The sequence below is a fragment of the Cavia porcellus genome, unplaced genomic scaffold (assembly GCF_034190915.1).
Source record: "Cavia porcellus strain 051 isolate PalLab524CR breed Dunkin Hartley unplaced genomic scaffold, mCavPor4.1 scaffold_19, whole genome shotgun sequence".
Lineage (NCBI taxonomy): Eukaryota > Metazoa > Chordata > Mammalia > Rodentia > Caviidae > Cavia > Cavia porcellus.
The window spans coordinates 9,851,581-9,878,209 of record NW_026947502.1 but is presented as its reverse complement, the minus strand read 5'-3'; the positions used below and the strand labels follow the sequence as shown (position 1 = coordinate 9,878,209).

At 42.8% G+C, this 26,629-nt stretch overlaps 2 protein-coding genes and 1 pseudogene across 3 annotated transcripts in view; 2 read left to right on the top strand and 1 right to left on the bottom strand.

The window, feature by feature from the left end:
• Positions 1 to 661: 661 nt before the first annotated feature.
• Mrpl22 (mitochondrial ribosomal protein L22) lies at positions 662 to 22,746 on the bottom strand. The gene is made up of 7 exons (XM_005005148.4): positions 22,638 to 22,746; positions 22,509 to 22,557; positions 14,305 to 14,434; positions 10,705 to 10,770; positions 9,961 to 10,038; positions 7,468 to 7,537; positions 662 to 935 (listed from the first exon to the last, which is right to left on the bottom strand). The coding sequence occupies exons 1-7, from the start codon at positions 22,663 to 22,665 to the stop codon at positions 724 to 726; spliced, it is 633 nt and encodes a 210-aa protein (XP_005005205.1). The 5' UTR covers positions 22,666 to 22,746; the 3' UTR covers positions 662 to 723.
• On the top strand, positions 19,566 to 19,686 carry LOC111757843 (U6 spliceosomal RNA; annotated as a pseudogene).
• Positions 22,747 to 23,742: 996 nt separating the features above from the next.
• Gemin5 (gem nuclear organelle associated protein 5) overlaps positions 23,743 to 26,629 on the top strand; it is a 40,479-nt gene continuing 37,592 nt past the window's right edge. The window contains exons 1-3 of one of the 2 annotated variants that reach the window (XM_013156174.3): positions 23,743 to 23,984; positions 24,716 to 24,876; positions 25,873 to 26,054. In XM_013156174.3, coding sequence (XP_013011628.1) covers positions 23,819 to 23,984; positions 24,716 to 24,876; positions 25,873 to 26,054 — 509 coding nt within the window. In that variant the 5' untranslated portion in view covers positions 23,743 to 23,818. The remainder of the gene's footprint in view (positions 23,985 to 24,715; positions 24,877 to 25,872; positions 26,055 to 26,629) is intronic. The other variant, XM_013156173.3, reaches the window with a different exon arrangement.

Sequence of the window (26,629 nt, the reverse complement as noted above, 5' to 3'; positions counted from 1 at the left end):
CCTGATTTTAGAATGCAAGGCTGAGGTTTGAGTCCTCTTCAGTTCTGTAACTGAATTCATCATGAAAAATAAATCAACTCTAAATTATATATGCAAATAATAGAAATCACTACTGGTAAGAAACAAAAATAGAACTTATTTAACTAGAAGAAAACTTTCAAAATTAAAGTGTTTTTGGAGCTTTAAGTATCTAGTAAGTCCGGTAATTTCAAGGTTCTGCTACAACAGTAAAGGAAAATACAAACTTTTACGCACTGGCCTGGGCCCACAGTGGAAGGAGAACAAAACCACTGAATTCCCTAAAGTACTGCAATGGAACAATATGCTGCCATGGTCACCTCCGCCATACCCTCCTCTGTTCCAAGAGAAAATCAAGCCAAACCAGGTCAAACTTGCTTCACCTATCACACTCGAATTCAACTGTAGCACTCAAACAGCCATCAGCAGGACAGTTAACAGTCCCTTCAAAAGGTTTTCCAAAATGCCTTGCAAATTACAGTCCATCACTATATTTAAAGCCACCTTCTCCTTCCAAGTTGTAAATGCATACAGATGCACCCAGAGGCTTTCAAAAGAGATGGGCAAAGCCTTATAAACATTCAAATAAAATGTGCAGTTATACATCACATTTCAATAATTTGATGACGAATTATGAAAAATATTTGTCTTACATTTTTATTTTTAGAAATGGCAAAATATATACACTGTGAAGGGTGCACCCCATCACAGGGCGTGGGTGATAGTCCGGCTTCGAAGCTGCTGAACGTACTCCTTGGCGTGTTCCATGGCCGTCTTTGGTGGCTCTGGGGGAGGTGGAGGTCCTTCCACCAACTTCACGAAATAATGGCAATACACCTTCTCCATGATCCCAAAGCGACCTCTCCCGTGGTAGCGAATGCCTTTCTGGCACTGGCCTCGCCCCGAGTGGGACTCAGCTACAGAGGGAAGAAAAAGAAAGATGAGAGGAAATAGCCATTATTCTGGGCTATCAATTTCTGTCCTTTCCTCAGCTGGGTCTGAAGATTACGTGAGCTCATTGGGCGCAGGAGTAGGCTCATATCAAAAGGAGTAGCACCTAAGTAAGCCTTATGAACCAAGTCCTATTTCAGGAGAAAAAGGATGAGCCAAGCCTGGCAAGGCTCCACCTCCACACAGTTTACATCCTAGAAGGGAAACGTGAAAAATGCAGTGATTTTGGTTAGCAGTGCTAGGAATACAGTGCATCAGAGCAGTGCGCAAGAAACAGAGGTCAGTGAGGCAACTGCACACTGGGGGTCAAGAGGCTCCAGGTGGAAGAGACATTTGATCCAAGGATAGAGCACATCATCCGTGCAATGCAGGGACAAGCACCCAGGCAGTGGGAACAGCCAGGACACCCCTGGGGTAGAAAGGTAAGTGGCTTGCTTTAGGAAAAGGAAACCCAAGGATATGAGTGGCACAACCTGGAAGAAGAGGCCAGAAGTGAGGATGAGGAATAGGTTATGGGGCCCTGTAGGTTATAGGAAAGAGTCCTGATTCCATTCTAACTGTGAGGATGGACCCCTGGAGCCCACAGTTCCCCAACACTGCTCTCGGTGTTTAAAATCCAGATAGGAGCTCCTCATGTCAGGGGATTCCAGCTCAGCGTGCCAGGTGAGCCAGGAAATGTAACCTGAGGACCTCAGCCACCTGGAGGTCAGGAACCCAGCCATCACACTGCCCCAAAGCAGCCCTCCCGCTGGCACACATCAAAGTCCAACCTCGGAAATACAAGGAAACTTTTTAAAAGTAATGAGAAAGCTGACTGTCTCTTCCCCCACAGTGAATCCTGCAGGGCCCACCTCCTATTTTCTGGATGTATTTAGTTACTTTTTGAATTAGTAAGCCTTTTTTTTGGTATGGGGAGAGGATCGAACTCATAACCTTGCACTTGTTAGACAGACACGCCTGAGCTAAATCCCCGGCCCAGTTAAGCCTTTTTAAAAGGTAAAATGTATACACTGCATATTGAACTACCCCATTTCAGTACTCACCATTCTTATATTCATACGGTAACATAACTTTATAAATACACAGATTTTTGTGCAATACATATGTAACAACCCCGTAACACCAGTGCTGGCCCATGAAGAGGGCTCCTGAGGAAGCAGCCTCCTGGCCTCGAGGAGAAAGCTAAGGATTGAAAGGGTCTGTGAAAGCGGCTGGGGTCTCAGTAAGATACGGGGCGCGCCGGGGGCCCTGCACCAACTCCATGCACCCAGCACTATGGAAACGAACTTAAGAATTTCAAAGAGAAGCAGCACCACACACATCACTTTACCATGAAGCATCACTGAGTTCACTGGGTCAGCGTGCTGGAAAGAAGCCCAGAAGAATGGTGAGACGGAGAAGAGGGCGGAAAGCATCCTAAAAAGCATTTTACAAACACAGCGGCTGCTTCTATCTGACACTGCTACTCCACTGGAGTTCCAATCTGGAAATACTCTGATATAGGAATATTACTCTAGTAAAGGAAGTATGAAAGCTAGCATGCTGCTGGACACAGTGGCACAAACACTTGTAATCTGAGCATTCAGGAGGCTGAGGCAGGAGGAGTGCTGTAAGCTCGAGGTCAGCCTAGGCTGCAGAGTGAGGTAAGGCCTGGCTGAACTACATAGGGAGACTCCGCCTCAAAAACAAAAACATGACCAACAAAAAATTAACAAATTGTTCGACATTATTACCACCTACCAAAAACACAATGAGCAACCCATCACCAGGTCTACATTAATTCCCATTTTCTTTCCACCTCTCCCAAAATACAAACTATGGAGCTCTACAGAGAAGCAGAAGATCAATACCTGGTAAATGCCAGGCACGATCTCAGCCTTGAGAGATCACCTGTCTGTCTTACAGTGTATAACGCCATCCTCTTTTATGTCAAAACTGAACACTAATTCCTCCAAAACCCCAGCATTCTGTCAGGCTGTGATGGGAAACCCAACTCAGCAACGCCTGTGCTGTGAAAAGGTGAGTCTCAGTGAGGTGGCACACACTGACATTTCAGGAGGTGAAGCTTAACGGGGTAGAGGGGTGCTGGTGACTGACGGTGTGTCCTGGATGGGGACTGGGGGACCCCAGTCTCTTTCTGCACTTTCTAGCCATGAGGTGGATGATGCTGTTACCACAATGTGCTCCCTCAGCACTGGCCCAAAAAGCAGCAGAGTGAGTCAACCACAGACTCAGGCCTCCAGAACTGTGAGCCAAAATAACCCTCCCCTCCTGACAGGTTTACCTATCTCAGGCATGTGTCACAGTGATGGAGAGCTGACCAACAGAGCACTCCAAGGTAGGTGTGGAAAGAGTGTCACCTTCAAACTGGCAGCCAGTCTCGCATCTGCCAACCTCTCCTCCTCTACCCCTGTATGTGAAGGGCTGCAGACTGCTCTTGTATGTGGAAACATTTCAGTTAAACTGGTGCAATACACAGAAGCCCGATGCATAACAACACTGCTGGGTGAATTTGTCCCCACTGAAACAGGGGAGGGAAGATTCCTAACATGCCATTCCTCATTCAAAACATGTTTCTGAGTTCCTGCTGGATACCGGGTTCTCTCCCGGGCTCCAAGAGCAAAGCGATGACTCGGACACCATGGACCCCACCAGAGGGCCCCACAGAGTACAACTCTAAAACTGCTGCTTACAGTTAATAGTCTTAACCACTTCCTTAAGAACATAAATCTCTTGCCCAAAACTCTCTGTGGCCCATCCTCTCAATACAGTCTGAGCGAAGTGTGAAAACGTGGCATGTTCAGGTCTTTAAAAGCTAAGCCCCACCTGGCCCCCAATACTCTACTGCTTACTGTGCTGCACAATTATAGTTCATTGCCATTTATGTGCTGTGTGTACATGGTTTCCCAAATGTGAAGATCCGTCTCCCTGGACATGCCTCCAGATCCCCAAAAGCCTGTGCTCAGCAGCCAAATTCTTCAAGAAAATCTCCACAACTATCCTAACCCACACTGATCTCTTCTACTTCAACAAGACCATTTAGGGCTAGGGATGTAGCTCAGTGGCATAGGCACCTGCCTGACAAGCTCAAGGTCTTCAGTTTGATTCCTTTTACCAAAAATAAATAAATAAATAAAATCTGTATTACTCTTTATTTTGGCCCCAGATTATATGCTATTTTTATAGGTATTGACATTTCATCTGTAACAGTCACTTTCTCAACAAATCTTAAAACTATTTTCACACCGCCCAATAAGTTTATGATACACAAAGAACAGAAATAATGTTCCTCTTCAAAATGTTCTTCTGCTAGTTAGTATTATTCTTCTGCTAGTTAGTATTATTTTTTAATAGACAAACTAGTGGAAACATTCAAATTCTGACATGTTTCAAAGTTTTCCAAATGGATATAATACTAACAATGTGCATGATTTTGGTTCAACTTACAGTTTATGTATCCTTCCAAAGGAATACTACTGTCAAAGAACAAAACTATACGTGATGGATGTTTTAAAGTGATGGAAAAGCTATACCATCACCTAATAGTAGTGGCATGCATACGAAGGTAATTAAATACTTTTTGAGTGAAAAAAATACAAAAACAGAAATGACCTACTCTCTAAAGACAGTTCCCAAGAAGTAGCATGTATTTAAAATAACGCCAGTGATTCTTCTTACTGTCATCCAGGTAAATGCAAGTCTTGACAGTTGAACAGGAGAGGGTCTCCGTAACTCCAACACTACGGCCCAGAAGACTAATGTACAAAGCTGGTTGATCGCCTTTCCTAAAGTGAATCCTTTTAGATGCTGTGAATCACAAGCAGTAACACTGTCCATTTGCCAAGGTCTATTCCCAGCATCATTAATTATCACTGTAATGTGTAATGTGTAAGTGTAAAAGGAAAATAAACTACCTAAATCTGCCGTCATCCGATACCAGGTATTAGCTTCAGGCTGATGACTGACATTTGAAGGAATTACCAAATACGAGAACAGATGCTACCAAAAAAGCATTTCCTTTAAAATGCCTGTACTTATTTCAGGGTGCTATATGAACCACTGCTAAACCAAAACAAGAGCTATCAAGTGACAAGTCTTCCAAATCTCTAATGGAACTGAAACAGAGAGCTTTCGACAATGGAATGAGACAAGCAGTGTCCCAGGTATTGTAAGAATCACTAAGGCACCATCAACGAGAAGCTTCCTGGGCCTGCCCCTCAGGTTCAAAGCCAGTGAGTCTGTAAGGGAAATTTGTTTTAATAAGAACACTGTATGACTCTAGAAGAAATCCGCCAAATACAGAGATAAATAACATGTCATGGTAAGATTTGTCATCTCCTAAAGATATTCACCCCTAGATTATGGAATCAGGAATCAAAATATTTAATAAATGAAAAGCTTTTGTTGTTGCTCTTGCAGGATTGGGATTGAACGCAGGTCCTTTATACTGACCTATATATCCCATCTGCTTTTTAAAATTTTTTAATTTTGAAAAAAGGTTTCACCAGCTCACCAAGTTGCCCAGGTTGGACGTGAACTTGGGACTCTTGTCCCTTATCCTCCCAGGGCACTGGGGTTACAAGTACATAGCAGCACTCCCAACTTAAAAGTTGTTAAAATTATAGGGCAAATCCAAACTTACCAGCTCCACTTAAAAAAAACTATTTTTTACACAACACTAGGTGAAAAGAGTCTGGGTGAGGCAGAGACTTTTCAACCAGAAAGTGAACAAGAGCCCTCGGAATTAAAGGCTCATCTGTGGAGCGCTGGTTAACTACAGTTGTGCTTAACGGCAGCAACGGATTCTTCTCCTTCATTTGGGGTGACGGAATTAAACTCTTCATCTGTCTCTCTCCAATCACAGAAAAGGATTAAAAGACAATTTTTGAAAATGATTTAAAGACAAACCCAGTTTCATTTGTATCTGAATCCCATTACAAAGCCTATCAGCTAAGAACCCCACATTCCTATGAAACTGAGTAAAGCTAATTAAATTAGATTTGATGGTAGGAATCACGGAGGGGGAAAGGTCTCCCAGAGGTTTTAACTAAGTGGTCCTGCTCCTTACCCATTTCCTGCCTCCCACAGATTCTGGGCCCTCCTCAGAATTACCTGTTCGCCCCACTCCCAGAAGGGGGGAACATTCATGCTAAACCTCCGCGGCCTTCTGTTTTCTGAGTTGCCAATTTGTGCATACATCAGAATAAAATTACACCGATGCGGCTTTAAAGATACAGCACTTCAACTGAAAATCATAGCCAATTCCAGTTTCAGAAGGTGGTATGTTTGCCTGCACCAATGCCTAGTGAGCTGAGGTGAGATTTTAACCAGAATTAACATCACCAGAAAGACAGAAGTTATGTCACAAGGTAAAATTTAGATTCTTTTCACTTTGATTGTGGAAAAATCATAAAACACAACTAATTCTCCCTGCAATGTTTCAGCCCTCCCCCTCACACAGAAGAATAGATGCCTCCCATACCTGAAATTTCAAGTATTTTTAGCTGAAACAGCCCTCGGATATGCAGGCTTTGAGAGACTGAGAAAGCGTCACGTCATCACCCTTGTATCTGCTTGAACACAAAGTGCTGAGCTGGGAGTCTCGGTAACGGTGGGGACTGCCCCTAGGCATGGGGCTGCGTGGAGCTGCGCTGCGAGAACCCCCTGCGTGTGGACGGCGCGCCCGGCTCCCCGAGGCACTGCACGGACGTCAATTTAGTCTGAGATGGAACAGGCATGCAGCAGCAGGTCCAGTGCCTCACAGTGTGGTAAGCCACAGGGGCAAACACATGTGGGTCATCTGAGCCTTCCAGGGCTATTGGCTTTTTTGCCCTCTCTCTCTTTCTTCCTCTCTCTTTTTCTTTCTTTCTTTTTGTCTTTTTAAAATGGGGTTTTGCTATGCAGTTAAGGCTGGCCTTGAACTCATTTTGTAGCTCAGGCTGGCCTCGAACTTACAGTGACCCTCCTGCCTCAGCCTGCGGAGTGCTGCGATAACAGGTATGCACCACCTCCCAGAGCTACGCTGCTGACTTCTATAATTCGGCAGCTCCTCCATTCTGATAATTCGAAGGTGAAATCACAGGACATCTCTGTGGATGAGGCATCTGGCTTGGCATATTATATATAAAGATATTTAAGTTCACATGTAATCCTTCGTTCCAGTATATATTTACTTTACCTTTAAGTCAGCTATGTTGCTTCTGAGTTTTATTAAGGTTAAAGGACCAGTCTATGTACCATAGAATCCATTATTTAATAATTATTGGCAAGAGATTTCATGATCTTAGTGTCATTACAGAACAGATAAAAATAAAATACAGACACTATTACTTATGACACAGTCACACCAATAAAGTTGCAGTTGAAGAATAAGTAGTTATCAGTAAACTGCACTGTCAAAACCAGACCTAAGTGTTAGATATAAAGAATTTTGTCAGATAAAAAACATGGCATCACCACTGTACGACATTTTCAATGTTAAGAATATTAAAAACATACCTACATACAAATTGGACCTGAATTCCACATTGTGGTATTTCACTGCCATATCTTGTGCTTGTAAGAGAACCTTAAAGAGAAGAAAGGTATTTTCACATCTAATTCTGAACTGATCAGAATTAAATCGCTCATCTCTTGTGACCTCTGATAATCACGTGCCTCATCTTATCATTTTTTTTTTAATCCGGGATTGAACTCTCAATCTTATGTTTCCCAGCAAGTGCTGTGCCCCTGAGTTGTATCCCCAGTTTTACTATCATTTTTAAAGGGAGACAATCAAATGATAGAAATACTAGACAAAGGATGCAATAAGCTTTTCTTTCTCAGACACAACCTGCTACAGCAGAGGAGGGGTCCATGTGCTAAATGGCATGGTGAGCTGGAGGAGATGGGGGAGTACACTTCCCCCCACCAACCCCGAAAAGACGACTGTATGTCTGGTCAGGGACTTGTCAAAAAGTTCAAGACACCCAAGAGTCAAATCGTGCTGAAAATCCTTAAACTTTAGATCCAAGTTACCATCAACAGCCTCAGTTAGGTAGAGAATATCAAACCTGACAATTCCCTCAAAGAGGCTAAAATTATTAAATTTACTCTCCATGAACATTTTGAATTAACTTCCTCCAGAACACATTTTTAAAAGTAAGACAACTGGCTTGAGAAATAAAACAAACTAGAGCTCACAGCTTTACAGACGAAGAACAAGGTACAAGGCTGAAGATACAACAAAACAGACACTTAGCAAGAACCGAGTTTAGAGGGCCTGCCTGGCAAGTGCAAAGACGTGAGTTCAATTTCCAGTATCAAAAAAAGAAAAAGGAACTGATGTTAGAGCAAAGCATGATGGTACATACATGCCTGTAATCTGCTCAGCACTCTGGGAAGCTGAGGCGGGAGGATCTCAAGACTGAACCTAGCCTGGGCTACTTAGCAATTTGGCCAGACTCTGTGCCAAAATAATGAAAATTAAAAAGGGCTGGGATGTAGCTTGTCAATCTCCAGTACCACAGGGTGGGGCAGACTTTAGATAAGAATTAACTAAAGATATAAAAAATAGCACTGAAATTGCTCAACAATAAAGAACAATAGTCAACAAAACTTTTTTTAAAATGGATGCAACACATCTACACTTAGTGAGCCAGCTACATTTAAAACTGGAAGAGTCTTTGGAAACTATCAGGTCTGATTCTACCTAATATATAAATTTAAAAAAAGAATAGAAAAAGAAACAGACAAGTTAACTCTTTTGGGCTGTGGTCATTACAAAGAAAGAAAGAAAGAAAGAAAGAAAGAATAAAAAAATATATATATATATATATATCACTATCAGAGAAAGTCTGAGATTCCAAGTCTCCTGAATTCTACTTTAGTGTTCTTCCTATTGAACTAGTTATAAGTTCTCATGTGTATTGATTCCATTCCCTGAAAAAATCTTCTAAAACATATGCAAAGCCCCAAATCATTAAAACTAAGGTTTATCATTTCATTTGACAGTAAAAAAATAAATAAATGGCTTTTTAAAAGCAGTATCTCAGTAAAAGCCCTTAAAGCACGTAGCATTATTTAGGACTTCTTTAGGGAGCTCAGGGTTTATGCGGAGTGCACCTACGCCTGAGAAACAAGTGCAGCCCGTCTCCCTAACCTAACCCTGCGGCCGTCTCCCTAACCTAACCCTGCGGCCGTCTCCCTAACCTAACCCTGCGGCCGTCTCCCCTAACCTAACCCTGCGGCCGTCTCCCCTAACCTAACCCTGCGGCCGTCTCCCTAACCTAACCCTGCGGCCGTCTCCCCTAACCTAACCCTGCGGCCCGTCTCCCCTAACCTAACCCTGCGGCCCGTCTCCCCTAACCTAACCCTGCGGCCCGTCTCCCCTAACCTAACCCTGCGGCCGTCTCCCCTAACCTAACCCTGCGGCCGTCTCCCCTAACCTAACCCTGCGGCCGTCTCCCCTAACCTAACCCTGCGGCCCGTCTCCCTAACCTAACCCTGCGGCCGTCTCCCCTAACCTAACCCTGCGGCCCGTCTCCCTAACCTAACCCTGCGGCCGTCTCCCTAACCTAACCCTGCGGCCGTCTCCCCTAACCTAACCCTGCGGCCGTCTCCCCTAACCTAACCCTGCGGCCCGTCTCCCCTAACCTAACCCTGCGGCCCGTCTCCCCTAACCTAACCCTGCGGCCCGTCTCCCCTAACCTAACCCTGCGGCCGTCTCCCCTAACCTAACCCTGCGGCCCGTCTCCCTAACCTAACCCTGCGGCCCGTCTCCCTAACCTAACCCTGCGGCCGTCTCCCCTAACCTAACCCTGCGGCCCGTCTCCCTAACCTAACCCTGCGGCCCGTCTCCCTAACCTAACCCTGCGGCCCGTCTCCCTAACCTAACCCTGCGGCCGTCTCCCTAACCTAACCCTGCGGCCGTCTCCCCTAACCTAACCCTGCGGCCGTCTCCCCTAACCTAACCCTGCGGCCCGTCTCCCCTAACCTAACCCTGCGGCTTACCTCTTTGATTATTTGAGCCCCTTTCTTATCGCTGAATTCCAACTGAGCCAAAGCCTGGTCAATGGACATCCCGCGAATCTAGAATTCAAGGGTAAAAGAGGAGAAGACAAATAAATTACAAAGTCAATGTTCTCTTTTCGATAAAAATTAAAAACCTTATATAATCTAAATAACTACTAGAAACAGTGGGTTAAACCCAGGCAAAAGGGGAAAAGTTTGCTAAGGCATTCCATTCTCTTTGGGTCAAGGTTCTAAAACCTGGAGTCTGACAGCCCCAACATTTAAAGAGGGCAGATGCCACAGAAAGAAATGACGGCTGGCAAAACCTTGCTAGCATTAGAGACTCTCTTCCACCTGCAGGACGCAACTGTTACACTTCCATGTGCTGCTTTTCTTTCCTCATCTACACATTTCACCTTCTAAGGAAAAAAACTAAAAAATGAACAGTATTTAAGTAGGCTGAATCAACCTTCACAGATAAGTGAGTAGGTAAGCTCCCTAGATTCTCTGGTTATATAGTCAGACTCCTGATGACTTTGTTTAAACGTGATTTAGTTTCTCAGAAAATAGGCTAAAATTAAGCAAAATCACACATCTCTGGACAATTATTCTTTTGATTATATGTAATTATATGTGCCTCACTTCTTGGGAAAATCAGAACAAAATTGTTTTTTTACTGCTTAAGTGCTAGGGAGAAATGCATAGCTTCTTTTCCAAAGTATCATATAATAATAGTCAGCTTACCAATTTTGCCAAATACCACATCTTGTCTTTGCTGTATTTTATTTGTCTTCGACAATGGTAGATTTCCTTATAAAACGGGAAAAAAGTCTCAGCAGGTTTATCAAAATTACAGTGACACACAAAGTTTCTACTTTCTGGGTCCAATGAACGTGGTACCATGAGAAATGAAGACATCATTTAACACCTGGACAGTGCCCCTACACAAAGTTACCCTAAAAGACTAACAGACTACTAAGGAAGAAGCACAAGCTCTGAAATCACCAGTGCACGCCAACAGCTGCAACACTTCTGTCCAGAGCTAAGACTAGGAAACAGATGAAAGTAAAAACATTTAGCAGATTGACTTTTAATGTCTTCTACTTAAAGTGGTATAGATAAGCTGTTTCATTTTTAATCATCTAATAAACAATTTGGAGCTCACAAAGAATTTTCATCTATTAGTACATGTCTGTAACACATCCTGATTCCCTCTCCTCCCTGCCCGCCTCTCCTCCTGAGCCCTTCCTTATTTATCTGTTGGTATTTGCCTGTAGTACACGATGTGTTTACATTGTATGGAGTTGGCACAAAACACATCTCAACTTCTTTCAGCCCCTTTACCTCCCTCTCTCCACCTTCACACCCATTATTTCACCCATATTTTCATGTAATCTAATTATGAGGACGGAGAGGAAATCTTCCGTAATCTTTTTTATTAGATTTTACTGACTCCTTCTCTCCTCCTCATTTACAAAGCTTGGTTTCCATATATTCCGTTTGTTAAATAAGCTGATTCTGAAAACCCAAGTGATGTGTTCGAGACCGCAAGTCTAGTGAATGACACAAAGTCGGAAGGCTGAGAACAGAGACCTAATTCGAGGTCTGGCACGTGTACATCCCAAAGTTCCCCTTTTGACTCTAAAATCCACACCTGCTTTTTCTCCATTATTAACCCTACCAACACTTTAAAAAGTTGAAGGCAAACAACAGAAAAAGAGATCTCAAAACTCCAACACTCAGACTGCAGGTAGAAATTTTCAAATAAAACAGCAGCATTTTCTCTAGCGGCCATTGTTTAACACACAGCAGATTTCATCTGTTTCAAAAGAAGCTGACAAGATGAAAACTAAAGCAATCAGAAAAGCTTTATCACATTAAAATCTTTTTAAAAAAATCCTCCCTTGATTTCAAGTACTTTGAACATATCAGTTCTCATAAAGTTGGAAGTTTTCATACCATGAAGTATAAACCAAATTCTGTTTTTTATAGTATCCTGGCATTCTACCATTTTTTAAATAAATAAACCACATTCTTCCTACTAAGTTGAAATGTCATCTTCATCCTCTACTAAATTCTCCTATGTAGATCTATTTTTTACCTTTTTCTGTTCTCAACCTCTATCTAGTTACATGTCAGTACAGTTTTTCTGGCTAGCCTTGCTTTTTTTTGTAAGTATTTTGAACTGAGCTTTTCAGTTTGTTTAATCCCAACATTCTGAGGTTCAATTAAATTTGTAAAACTAGACTATGCCTCTAACAGCATAAATTACTATGTGCTTGCCTTTTTCTGCTGAAATACAAAGGTTTGATTTTTTTATACAAAGTTTTGTGTTTGTGGTGTTGCATATTTTTTGTTTACTGGTAGCTACTTTCTCTCTTTTGTTCTGACAATAAGTGAGGCCTTTTCTATTGTATGCTCTCCTGGCTGTTATTTATGTAAATAAAAGGCCAGGTCTCTGTGACTGATTTCACACCCAGTGACCAGTGCCTCTTGTAAAATGGAAAGACAGGACACCCACTAATCCTGAATGTGTCCCCATTCACTCACTGGTACCACTGTCATCAACCCCCAACAAAAATGATACCAAAATCTTCTAGAGATTAATACATTGTCTCTTCATGGCACGTGATTCTTTTTCCTCTCACAATAAAATGTGGTTTTTTTCCTCACAAAAACAAAAAGATAACAGTACATTGTACAAAATTCTGCTACTACATTCTGGACCTGAAAAACACCGTCATGATACAATTCCAATTAATATCTACGTTCAACAAGTAAAGAAAGTACCTGACTTATAGGCAGTAACACTTGAGTTATGATATTGGTGCAAATATATACCTTGTTCTAAATTTTGATTAATTACACAGTAGAGTCAATAGTTAATAGCCCATAGTCTGTGACTTATCTAACTTCAAGTCCTGACATTGTGATAAAATGTGAAATACAAAAGTTTAAAGTTCTCTGTTTAAGCTATTTGTATCACTTTTTCCACTTCCTCTTTTTCTGGTGCTGGGGATTGAGCTCCCGGCCTCACCTAGGTGAGCACTACTGCTGAGCTACATTCCCAGTATTCCCAGTCCTTTCTATTTTATTTTGAGACTAGATCTCACTAAGTTGCCCAGGCTGACCTCACACTTGCAATACTCCTGCCTCAGCCTCCCAAATAGCTGAGATTACAGCTTTTTCCTCTGAATTCTTAATCAAGTGGGAGCTCTTTTTAAAAAAAACTCATTATGTAACTCTCCCAAATTAAACATAAAAAGAGGAAATAAAACTATATTCAACTATATTCACTTAGCAAGTGAATCTTAATGAAACATATGCTGTCAGCTTCAGAGAAAAACTAAGCAAGTGACATGGTCCTTCTTATCACTCAGATGAGTGGTTATCCGCTAGTTCTGAATACCACAGGCCTAAAAAAATGCTTGCTGAACTGAATAATTTTAAATTAATATGAAAAAGATGTGTTATGTATATGTACCAACTCCCCACAATGAATGTAATATAATTATGCACTGCAAACATGCACTGTACTAAGAAAAACTGTAAAATGAAATTAGCAGCGTAATTCTAGTTCTATAGAACTCGCAACACTGGCGCACACCAGGCTTTATAAACAAATACTAATTTTCCATCCTTTTGGCCTCAAAAAAAAAACCCCAATGTAACCCCTCCAATAATAAAAGGGTAGAGTGTGGCACAGAAAAAAAGAAAAACAGAACTTGCCAAACTTTTTCTTAGGGTTTTGGTGCTCCCACCTTGTTTGTGCTATTACTTGCTTAAACCTCTCTGCACGTCTGTCTACTCAATGGCAAGTTCCCATTAACCTGAAGGGTAATTTCCTCTCAGACTACAACATTCACTAGCAGTTTAGAGAGAGTAAAATTATTCAAACATAAAAAGATAAGACAACTCGCTGGTAGAAATCCACTGGTTTTCCAACCTGGAGTTAAATGCTGTGTGTATTATAAAAAGAAAACAAGTGTGTTTGTATTCTGATGCCCAGCACTGAAAGCCCCACAGACTGCCACTCGGGCAGTCTGAGCCGCTCCTGCCAGTGGGTCGCACTCCATTTCACGGGCCCCTCTGCAAAGGGGCAAAGTCAGCCACCTCCCACCGGGGGTCAGACGGGGTAAGGTGGCTCTGTCCAGGAAGGGATACAGTGACCTCTGCAGCAGTGACAAGCTTTCTAAACTTCAAGGAGAGACATGTGATACATCTTCTGTCAGTTAAAAAATCAGGTCAATTAAGGAGCAATTTTTTCTTAATGTGGGAAAATAAATAACTGCTGGCCACAGGACAGCAGCACTTTATAAAAAGTAAGAGATGGGGTCTACTCACCGCTGGCCTGCGAGGCTCGCCGGGCTGCTGTGGAGGGTAAACAACCGTATTCTTCTTCTCCCACTTGCCGGACACAGGAGCGCTCGTGTGGACGTGTGACAGGGCTAAAACACCAGGACAGGAAGGCAGCCTGTGAAACAAGAGGAACTCAGAACCTCTGTGCAGGCTTTGTGTATCTCCGGAGCCGCACCTGCTCCACAGTCACAGGCGTAAACACGCGGGAAGTGCTCATCAGGAGGGGCTGTCTTTACCTAAAACCTCACCAAGGGAGTCTGGAGGCTGAGAGCAGGGAAAAGTGAGGACTTAGGTGAGTCAAACTGCTTTGACTGACCGAGAAATGCTGAGTCCATACTGTAAGTCAGTACAGTCTTGAAAATTTAAAGACATACTGGACCCTGATCTGACCTGTGGAGTTGCCCATCTTTGCTGAGTCAGCTAAACAAATAAACAGTGCAATTACAGGAAAGTATAAAACCACTTACACTTAAAGGAACAGAGAGGAGAGGGTTCCAAGGATAATTCAGGTGACTGGTGACCACGATCCAGAGGACAGGGCTCCTGAGGTAGGGCTGCGCTACGTAGTCAGGTCTGGCCTTGACCTCACTAGGAGCCCAGGGCAGCAATCCTCCTGCCTCAGCCTCCCACGTGGCTGGGATCACAGGCATGCACCACCACACCCGGCTAGCACTAGCTTGCTAACGCATTTTAAAACGAGGCCCTCTGAGCAGTTCTCCCTGTCTCCCCTCAGAACAATCCTGAACTACAAGCTCCACACTACATGTGATTATGAGCCTTTACCTTTCTTCACAGCTGCAATTAGTGGTTACACTGAGCGGGTCACCTCTTGGGGCCTGGCTTATCTATAGAAGGATTTTTACACACCATTAGTAGAAGCTGAACTAACTTTATCTTTTATCTCATCACTGACAGGATGACAGAAATAAAAACCCCTTAGCTCTGACAGCACTTCTCCAGTGACACTACTACTGTGTTAACAAACCAGAAAGATCACTTGAGGGTTCGTTCCACAGCGCTCATAACCCACCCCAAGTGGCACATGCCTGTACTCCAGACTTCCACACAAGCCACTCAACCCTAACCCTAACCCTAAGGCTGGAGGAGGATCGTACACTGGAGGCTACCCTAGGCCACTCAGCATGACCCTGTCTCCAAATAAAACAACAAAAATGGCTGTGGCTGTAGCTCAGAACTTTCTGGGTACAATCTTGAGAACCACCAAAAAGAAAGAAAAAGAAAATCTACAACACTGCTTTGGTGAATTAAATACAATGCTTACTAAATTAAATGTTATGAATTAATAATGACTAAGCTTTCTGAGTATCTACAACACTTTTGAGGTTCAATGTTTATAAATTGAACTATAAAGCAAATACTAAATTAATATTATTCCAGACGGGGTAATTGATTTACAAATGCTGTATATTAAATCAAAAGCTCTTGTGTGCCTTCTCCTGGCAACCTTTTGTAATAACACCAGATTCAAACATAAAAGAAAGCAACCTTAAAATCAAAAGTGTAATCTAACTCAAGATAGAAGCTTTTACCCAGCCTGGACTACTACATAGTGAAGTCTTACTGACTTCAGGAAAAAAAGAATAACGAAGTTTTCGTGAGACTTTTGAGAGAAGCTGTGAAGACTCACTAGAAAAAAACAAATACAAGGATGACACAGGTTATTATCAGGATCACTTTCCAACAAAACTTCAAGCCCTAAGTATTACTCTAGTTTATTATTAGCATTGTAAAGAATCAAAATAAGTTCAAAGTTTTATTTTGTGTGTGGTATTGGGGACTGAACCCAGAGACTTCATCCTGAGCTACATCCCCACTCTGCGCTCTGCCTTTTTTTTTTTTTAATTTTGAGACAGGATCTCACTAAGTAGCACACTTGCCCAGTCTGGGATGATGAAAAGTTTTTTTGTTTGTTTTTGTTTTGTTTTGTTTTAAGTATTGAAAGGCAACGTTAGAAGGCACCAGAAAAACCTGGGTGTGATGGTGCACCTTTGTAATCCCAGCACTTGGGAGGCTGAGGCAAGAGTATTTGCAAGTTCGAGACCTGCCTGGGCTACAAAGTGAGCTGAAGGCCAGCTTGAACTGCATAGACCCTGTCTCAAAAAGACAATAATTAAAGGATTGCCTTGCTTCCACTACTCAGGCATTTTCTACTCACCAATACTTAAAAAGTAGTTTAAGATCTTTTGTAAAATTCTGCCCACAGTCATCAGACAATGAAAAGTAGCAGATACGTCTAAGTCAAATGTTAGGATTAAGAGTTAACTCAGATAAGACAGAGTATGCGAGGACTTCCTGAAGCTGTAACTCTAGGAGCACTAACACCTATTTAATACTTAAAGTTCATTTTGAAATTTAGTACCAGAAATACCTAAATCCCAAGTGAAGTTAAGACAGGCCTCAGGCTCAATCTTAAGAATATCATGCTGCTATATTCATCAAAGCAGGAAGCTCTTTGTTCCAAATATACTTCTGAGCGCTCTAGTGAATGCTACACTGGAGACTGAACGGAAGCACAGCCTCCCTGCTGCCACAATTAAAATATAAATCTCATAACAACACATTTTTACTTCGAGAAAGTCAAGAACAAACAAGGAAACAAGAACTCAGCAAACAAAACAATGAAACCCCAGCAACTCTGAGCTACAATCCACTCCAGGTTTCTCAGCCTATGCACTGTGCAAGCTCTGGACCAGGTAGCTCTTGGTTGGGGGCAGGGGCCTTCCCAGGCATTGTAGGAGGTTTCACATCTGTCCCCACTGGATGCCAACAGCAGCCCTTGCCCAAGCTGTGAGAGCCACAAATATCCCAAGCAATGCATAGTGTTGGGGTGGGGTGGGGGTGGCAAAATTACCCCGAGTTTGAGCCAGTTGAGACACTATTAGGTATATTAACAGTACAAAAATCCAGGGTTTTGTAATTTTGGGCGAAGGGGTGACAGACTAAGGAGCACAGCGTCTCTATTCCGAAAGCTTCATGTCATCGTAGGACACACACATCAATGAGTAATAAGCCAGACTTTCTCAATACGTACACCAGAGACAGTAGTGCAAGAGGCCACGTTTCATATTTTACAATCACACTCAGCAACCGCAAGGCCCTTAAGGTGCTCAGCAGTTCTACTCTGTTTTCTTAGGCCACGTAGCATCCTAGCCCTACAGACAGGAAAAATAACCGCCAACCAAAACCCCTCTGTCAAAGTCACTGACGGTATCTGTGACAGTGGGTTCTCTGAGAGCGGTCTGAGAATGTCCGTCATTCACCATCCGGGAACACCTTCAGCTGGGCTGCAGGACACTGGGTTTTCCTCCTATCTCCCTGCCAGACCCCACAGTCTCCTCTGTGAGCCCCTCATCTCCTTCATTTGCAACATCAGCTGCCTCAGGTAGGAATTAATTCTCAGGTTCTGTGTCTCATCTATACTTATTCCCGCACGAAGTCAATCAATCTCATAGCTGTAAATACATTCACACACTGATTTGTCCCAAATTTATACCACTTCCTCCCTCCAACCTTCCAAACCCAATGCACATCTCCACTGGGACGCTTCCTAGACTTCTGCACCCTACCAAGTCCTGCACTGATCTCTGACTGACTCCCTCCAACCTGCTCACGGGAAATCTTCCTACCTCAGCAGATGGCACCTCCATCCTTCCAGTTGCTCAGGTCATAAATTCTATTCTACTAGAACCTGACCATTCACCTGCTGCACAGCCACAGCCAATAAGAAACCAGTTTCCACTCGGAGCACTCCAAGCTCTTCCCAGCTACCCCTGTTGCTTCACCCCAGGCTATTTCAGAGAGAACAGCCCAGAGGAACCATGCACTTCATGAGTCAGAGCACACTACCACTCCACTCAAGCCAAAGCAGTCACAACGACCCCAGGGTTCTCAGCAATCCCCTGCTCCCCCTTCCTCCTCTCTTTAAAATTTTAAAGAAATTTTTAAACCCCAAAGAACCCAAACAAAGCACAAGTACAAAGATCAGAATTTGGAGCAAAATAATTTCAAGAAATAATCTGAGAAGGGGCTGGGGATTTAGCTTAGTGGCATAAGCACCTGCCTTGCAAGCAGGCAGTCGTGAGTTCGATCCCTGGTACCGATAAAAAGGAAAACGACAAAAAAAATTAAAAAAAAAAAAGAAATAATCTGAGGATAAATCCAGGAGTGCACATATATATTCTTGATCAACTTCCATTTCACAGACCTCAAGTTTTCCCTCAGAGAAACTATTGGAGGCCTTGTATCAATGATCATTTGAAAAAAGCAATTAATCATTTCAGATCACTGCTGTATCATTCAGAGTAATGTCCATAATGTAATCAGTACCTTACTGCGTGGGAGTACGCAATTCCAAAGGCCTCCTTCAATCCTAAAGAATCATTTAAAAAGCCTGAAAAATGTAGATAAGCAGCAAGCTATGCTATTACATAAACCTAAAAACCTGTACCCATCCTTAATTTGCAATCAAAACTGAAGAACAGGAATCTCAATTTCTGGTGACCTTTCAGATTATAACTTGCATCTGTCAGGTTGACTTAAAAGTTTTATCAATTTATACTTACTAATCAGCTAGTAAGGACAGGGTACTATGGTATCTTTCTTTCTGACCCCAAATTGTATGGAGAATTCACACATCAGCCAGTTCTCCAACACCCACTGGTTCTCTTTCTCTAACAACTGAATTCAACTGATGCCGTCTTCTCTCTGAGTTAGAATCAGTTTCCACAAATTAAAGAGCTCTGCTCCAAAGCACTGCCCCTAGTTCAGACGCCAGCTGCAAAGGGGTGCCTAGGCTGCCCACACATCTGTCCATGTGACTAACTGGGGTATCTGTAAGACCACCCTTGGTTAATAAGCTAAAATGGTACTACAAACACTCAACTTAGGTACATATTCACTGAGGAAATTCTAAAAATGTTAATTTTGTGCCAAAAAACAAAAAACGTCTCCCTCTTTCCTTTCTCCAGGATAGACAGATAGACAGACAGACAGACAGATATCTGTCTGTCTGCCCATATGTGTGTGTTTCTTATACCACTATGGTTACTGTTCCATAGTAGTGATGGGGATGCAAAAATACATAAAACATATTTCCAAGGGCCAGGGATACAGCTCAACAGCACAGAACCTGCCCAGCAAGTGCAATGTTGTCAGTTTGAAGCCAGGTACCAACCTCCCCCTCAAAACCATATTTCCAATGCTTAAGAGATTTAAAATTCACTTAGGTGCTCACTTTAGCAGTATATAAATACTAAATACAATACAGAAAAGATTACAGTACAGAAAAGATTAGCATGGCCCCTGCATAAAGATGACAGGCAAATTTGTGAAGCATTCTATATTAAAAAGTAAATTCTCACTTTATCAGTTACTTGAGATGGATATAGAACCTGGGTCCATATTTTCCAGTCTTTTCTGCCACCATCAACTCTTTGTCTCAAAATTTGCTCTCTTGCTTAGGGACCAATCCTGTGAGATACACACATCAAAAACTCATTCTCTGTTGATGGACATATTAGGCCACTAATATGTGTCCATCTACAGATGAATGGGTAAAGAAAATATGGTATTAATACACAATGGAGTACTATTCTGTCATAAAGAAAGATACGCTTAAATCATTTGTAGGAAAATAAAGACATCTGAGACCATAATGTTAAGTAAAATAAATCAGACATACAACCTTTAGCATTCCATGAATTTCTCTTATTGGAGAAACCCAAAATAAAAGCAAAATAGAAGGTAATAGGCAACAGGCCACAAGGATATGGATCTTTTGCCAAGAGATAGAAGAGAGAGAAGAGGGGGAGGGGACATAAAAAAAATTAAGATGTGCTATGGACCTGTACCAACTCTGTACTAAGAATGTAATCACTATGAGGTGCAGACATGTATTAAAACAAATTTTAAGAATAGGAAATTCAGTTAGGTAGACAGAATGAACCAGAAATGTGCAACAGACACAAAGAAGTCTGCAGGAGCAGCATATGGGCTGAGGTCATCAGGATGACTTCAAGATAGTGGGATGTGAGCTGAGTGTTGGACAAAGCACGGACTTTAACAAAGACCTGGTAAGGGGCATTCTGGACCACAAGAGTAGTAAAAGTGTGATTTTCAGGGCTCTCTGCGGAAAAAAGGTCTAAGATGATCTCCAGAACCTCTTTTGCAAGAGAATGAAGTAGGCTGAATGGTGCCCTGAAAGATGTGCACATTTTTATGCCAAGAATCTGTGAATGGCAAAATGTGACAGGTATCTTGAAAGAAAGGAGCTTATCTTGGATGACCTAGTTTGGCCCTAAATACAATCACACTTGGCTTTGTAAGAGAAAGATAGAAGTTCTGAGACAGAGAAAATCAATGTGGTTGTGAAATCTTGCTGATTGTGGCAAGTAAAATAGTAAAAGCATAGCTAAATGTAATTCAGACATAATATCTTTACTTTAGAAAAATCTTTTAGGAGTGACTTGACTACAAAGAAAAGTAGCTAACTTGTTTTGATTTCTTTTCTTGTGGCTCAATATTCCCTATAGGCTGACAGACAAAATACGTAATCTCAGCTAAGATTTCAGAGTGGCTAATGACTACATCCAGCATAGAATCTAATTCCTTGGCTTGGTTTGGTTTTTCAAAACAGGCTTCCAATATGTAGTTAAGGCTGGTCTTAAATTCACTTCCAATATGTAGCTCAGGCTGGCCTCAAACTCCTGGCGCTCCTCTTATCTCAACCTCCAGAGTGCAGGGGTTACAGGTGTGTGCCACCACACCCAGCTTCATTCTTAGCACTTTCTGAAGCAAATGTGGAAGTCCTCCATTGTGTCTTTATAAATGTGACTTTAAAAAAAGTATAGTGAATGTTATTCTTAAGTGCCATCCAACAGAAAGGCAAGTTTGTAAAATTATTACAATGTGTCCTCATCCACCTTATTTACCAAAGCTGGCGCCATGCAACTTCTGGCTCTTCCTCAAAGTCAAAATAACCATGAAATGTAAACATTTTGAATCTACTCAGGACATCAAGGCAGTGATAGCAGCACAATTAAAGACACAAAAGAGGATTTCCAGAACTGCTTCAGAAAGTGGCAAGAATAATGAGATAAGAGTGTTCAAAGAAAGGAGAGTAGTTGCATGGGTATTAGCAATCATGTGTCTCACTTTAGCAGGTCTTTTAAATTTAAACATTCACTTTTTTGTGATCACATCTTGAGTCTGCTACCAAATATAGCTAGTGTAAAGTAAGCAATTTTTTTCTTAACTCAGTGCATGGTACTGACAGCCATGAGCCCTAACATTCTCTTTTCTAGTTCGTTTCTATTCCCATGGTTATGAGGAATCTTTGTTCCTTTCTACTTTTTTTTTTTTTTTTTTGAGAAAGGGTCTCACTATGTAGCCCCGAATGGGCTCAAATTCAAGGACACCCTTCTGCCTCAGCCTTTCAAATGCTGGGACTGCAGGTGTGCACTACTACGTCTGGTCTCTTGTTCCTCCCATAAATACAGAAATCAGAACATTTACAACCACAGAACCACAGTATCAATTTCCAGTTATCAAATTCTGTACTGCAGAACGGGTGGGGGTGGGGTGTAGGCAAGCTTCTGGGTAGGCCAAACTCAAATCACAGAATTCCTCAGCCTTTAAGAAATGTTTTTGTCCTGAAGTCTGCAGAGAAAAAGACCTCAAAAACTTCCTATAATTGAGTAGCACTGGAAAAATTGTTACGTTTGAGGACTTTCATTTCCTTATCTGAAAAATGGGCATAGAGTAGCTACTGTGTATACAGGATGAGAAAAGATAATGCGTATTAAGAGTTCAACACAATGTCAAGCTGGATGTGAAGCACAATCATCTACAATACAGTCCCTACTCATAAAAGCAAGTAATTAAAGAGGTAACTACAAAAGTTGGTCTCTCCAATACATAGGTGGAAGAATCCAACCACGTTTAGAAAGGCAAGAACTGTTCAGAAAATATATTTACAACAACCCTCGGGCAATGAGAAATAACCCTGATCCCCACGGGGCATTGCAATATGATGCTGCAAATACAGTGTATCAAAGCAGAGACTTGAGCTCTCTGAGTTGCCCAAAAGCCTGAAACCAACCTAATAAATAAGCGCTCAGTAAATGACAGGACTGGTGGGCAGGTCTTGGACACTGCAAGAGGAGACTTACCCCAAGGTTAGCGTCCCCCGGGTCCTCAGGTTCTGTATCCATAATCCACCTGTAACAATAATTCAAGTAATCAACTCAGACTCTTGTCTTAACTCCCTTCCACAGCCTTTCAACCTCTTAAATCCTTACCCAACTCTCGCAACACGGCCGCCGCCATTTTCTTTCCCGCCCCCTACGGAAGCCTCCGCGTTCAATTGCCATCCGACAACACGCATGCGCAGTACTCCAGCTATCTAACCAATCGGCAAACTGAGAGGTGTTGTCTTGGAGACTACGAAAGCATAGAATGAATGATTTAAGTAAGGAGAGGAAACTAGTGTGTTTTCCGGGAAATCCAGAAGACTTGTGAACCTCACTTCACAAGTGGTCTGAAAGGAGTGGGAGAACAAAGTTCCCGAAAATAGTGGGCCTCAGTTTTTTTTGTCAATAATGGCATTTCACTAAACTTCATTTATTCCTCCTAGAAATCCAACATGGCAAGAAATATCTTCAGATCAGAAACATTTAGAATAGATTAGAGCTCTGGGAAAACTAGTGATCAGTATAGAAGTGGATGCTTCCAAAATTAGTGCCCCAGGTGCCTCTAAATATATTTTGACCCCTCCATATTAAGAAAACGCCATAATGCAGAAGTGCCAGGGCTGAATGCAAACTAGCAATACAAGAGGGGAGCAAAATCTGAGCACGTTAGCATGTTTGAATTGGAAGACGTTCATAGTTAGCGTTCAGTAAAGCAAATCAAAAGAGCAGTCTATTTGATTTCTGTGCAATCTCTGAATATCAAGAACCCAGAATCCAAATTCCCACTCAGTTGCAGAAACCCTTTCTTTTCTATCTGATTCGAACTTTAATCTTCTGGTTAACTAGCTTTCTTAGAAACCTTTAAAACACCTTCAAAGCTACCAAAGTGTTCTGGAACATAGCGTTCAAACAATAGGGCGTGGTGATTGAACAAGACCAAAGAACAAATCGGCAGTGTGGGGAGGTGGCTTCATCAAACTAACTCCTTAATTACATGCCTTGCTGCGGGAAGAATGCCTGACCTCAAGGCTAAATTTAAGCAGCACTCGCTCCTCCGCCCCGTTGGCACTAACAGGACCTTCCGCCCGGGGCGATATTAAAGGGCGGATCTCAACGTGCACCGCCCCGCACCACTCGAAAGGAGCCCGCAGCGCGGGATGGGCCCTGGCGCACGCCGTACCCGCGGGTCGAGGAGGCGGAGCCCGGACCTATCCCCACCCCCTTCCTGGCTTCGTCTACAGGCCGTGAATGATCGGCCCTCGCGGCTTCTTCCTCAGCCTCGGACAGCCATGGGGCCGGAGCCGCAGACGCTGCCACCCTCCCCGAACTGGTACTGCACCCGCTGCAGCGATGCCGTGCCGGGCGGCCTCTTCGGCTTCGCAGCGCGGACCTCTGTCTTCCTGGTCCGCGTGGGCCCGGGCGCGGGCGCGACCGCTGGGACGCCCCCGTTTCGAGGTAACTCCCCGCGCCTGGGCCTGAACCTTATTTTCCCTGAGGGCGCCAACTGATCATCTGCGGCCATCTGTTTTTCTGTCGATCCTTGTAGACAGAGAGGTCTGCCCCGGGTACCCGCGAGGAGCCAGGCCCGCCGGCCCCGCCTCCCGACGCCCGCACGTGGGCCGCTGGCTCCCCGCGGTAGTCCCGGCTGCCGGGGCATTTAAGACGCTGGCAGCTTCCAGCCCTGCCGGAGCGCTCACCAGCCCCGGGGCCTGTACAGTCCAGGCTTTGTGCAGCTGCCGGCCTGAGATCTCGCACATAAGGGACGCAGGTCTCTGTGAGTTGCACGAGATGGGCAGGTACGGTCAGGCTCGAGCGGAGACTTTGCTTCTGCCTCGGGGTGTGACCTACTGGACACGCAAAAGCTCGGCGCCCAGAGCTGAGTAAGAATGGCTTTTGCTTTCTGCAGTTGAGCTGCTTCTCAACCCAAGCACGGGGAGGGACAGCCGCATTACTTTACAGCTGAGAACACCGAAGTTTAGAGAGAAAAAAATGAGTCGTGCGAAGTCACGTGGCAGAGTCAGTACCAGCATTTGGGCTTTTCAGTTATGAATTTGTGGATATTTTTGTTACACATGTGGGCTAAGTGACTCCAAAGCATCTGTTCACTACTCAGTTAATAATAGTATGTTTCTGTCTGGAATCATGAATAGCATTTTAATTAACTTGCAGTCTGCTTTTGCTTAAAGTCATAGGAGAGTTGGTGGGACACACTGAAAGGGTCTCTGGCTTCACATTTTCGCATCACCCTGGGCAGTACAATCTCTGTGCCACAAGCTCCGATGACGGGACTGTGAAAATATGGGATGTAGAGACAAAAACAGTTGTGACGGAACATGCGCTCCATCAGGTACTATGGCTGATTTCTCAGAATCTTTTTATGTATCTGTATGGTTCTTTTGTTTCCAATACAGTTTCCTCTTTCAGTTGTACAAGGTAACTTTTTTAACTGTATCCATAAATTAGATACAAGACTTTTTTTTTATCATTTAAGGTGTCCTCAAAACTTTTTTTAAAAGGAAATGCATATTTTGTTAATAAATTAGAAGTTAGCAAACTGACACCACCAGTTTTTGTAACTAGCTACTAGAATACAACCATAGTAAAGTCTTGTCTGTGGCTGTTTTCGTGTCACACAGCAAAGCTAGTGAGTTACACAAAGACGGCATGGCCTGCAAAGTCTAATATTTAATATTTAATAGCAACTTACACACATACTAAATATGAACCATAAGTGAGAAACTGAAACCCATTTCTAAAGAGAACATTGTTTGATAAACTTTGCCTTTTGAGAAAACAAAGGAAAGAAAAAGTTTCACTTAAGCTTTGTAAGAACTTTCTTTTGATCTATTTAAAGGAAGAAAAGTCATAATAATTCTTTAGCCCAACTAGTCTATATTTTCCCAACACTTAGTCAATATGATGTTGCTGCATAATATTAACTAATGTAGCATGCGTGGTGGCACATGTCTGTAATTCCAACAATCAAGAAGCTGAGGCAGGAGGATACCATGAGTTTGAGGCCAGCCTGGGCTACACAGTAAGTTCAAGCCCCATCTGAACTATATAGCAAGATTCTGTGTCGAAAAATAGTAGTAGCACATGTTACCTGTGATGTGCCTTACATTATGCTGGTTTGAGATTTAAGTAAAATGCTGGTTTGAGAATTAAGTAAAAATTGGGGCTGGGGATTTAGCTCAGCAGCATAAGCGCCTGCCTTAAAAGGAGGCAGTCGTGAGTTCAATCCCCGGTACCGATAAAAAGGAAAAGACAAAAAAAAAATTTAAGTAAAAATCCATTATTGACAAATGAGAAACAAATGTATACTTTAAATTTTGTTTTGAAGCACACAATAGCAGCATTACATTGGTCTCCTCGTGTAAAGGACTTAATTGTATCTGGAGATGAAAAAGGAGTCGTTTTCTGCTATTGGATTAACAGAAATGACAGCCAGCGCCTCTTCGTAGAACCCAGGACAATTTTCTGTCTTACTTGTTCACCTCACCATGAAGACTTGGTAGCCATTGGGTAAATACTGTGCTGTTTGTGTGTATGATTTACCTTTGTGTAGCCTCACATTTTCCTTTGTGCTACCTTCTCCTGTGCCTTTATTCCTCACAGGAAACTTTCTGCCAATGTTACCTGTTCCCCTGAGCTAGAAACATCACTTCTGCCTGTGACCTCCAGGTTCTTAGTCCCTTTCCCTTTTTCTCTTGTTTTTGTCTCTTTATCTTCCCTGGTACTCCACTTCCCTCATTCTTCATAACTGATTTCTCCTGCCAGCCTTCAGGTGTTGGAATGTTCTTCCTTTTACATTTTTCATGTACCATGTGATGTTCTGACTTGCGATAGGAACTGCCAGAGTGTAAGGTGACTGCTTAGGCTCCGGTTCCAAGCACTCCCTATGGATTGGGAAGCGGGATGTGTCTTACTTATCACCAAGGCTATTTCACATGAGCTGCCTTTCCCTTGGCATTCCATGCACTTTTTACCCAGAGATGTGTATTCCATCCAGTTCAAAGACTTGGCATAGGCTGTCTGACTAGAATATTAAAGAAAGTCTGTCTAGAATGGATGCAAGAGATTTGTGTGTGGTTGGGGAA

Bases quoted from the DNA above. Each gene is read 5' to 3' on its own strand.
- Mrpl22 (XM_005005148.4), bottom strand. From the start codon at position 22,665: ATGGCGGCGGCCGTGTTGCGAGAGTTGG. The intron at 10,039-10,704 runs GTAAGCTGACTA...CTTGAATTCTAG, and splicing joins TGTGGTATTTGGCAAAATTG to ATTCGCGGGATGTCCATTGA. The intron at 7,538-9,960 runs GTAAGCCGCAGG...CTTCTCTTTAAG, and splicing joins GGGCTCAAATAATCAAAGAG to GTTCTCTTACAAGCACAAGA.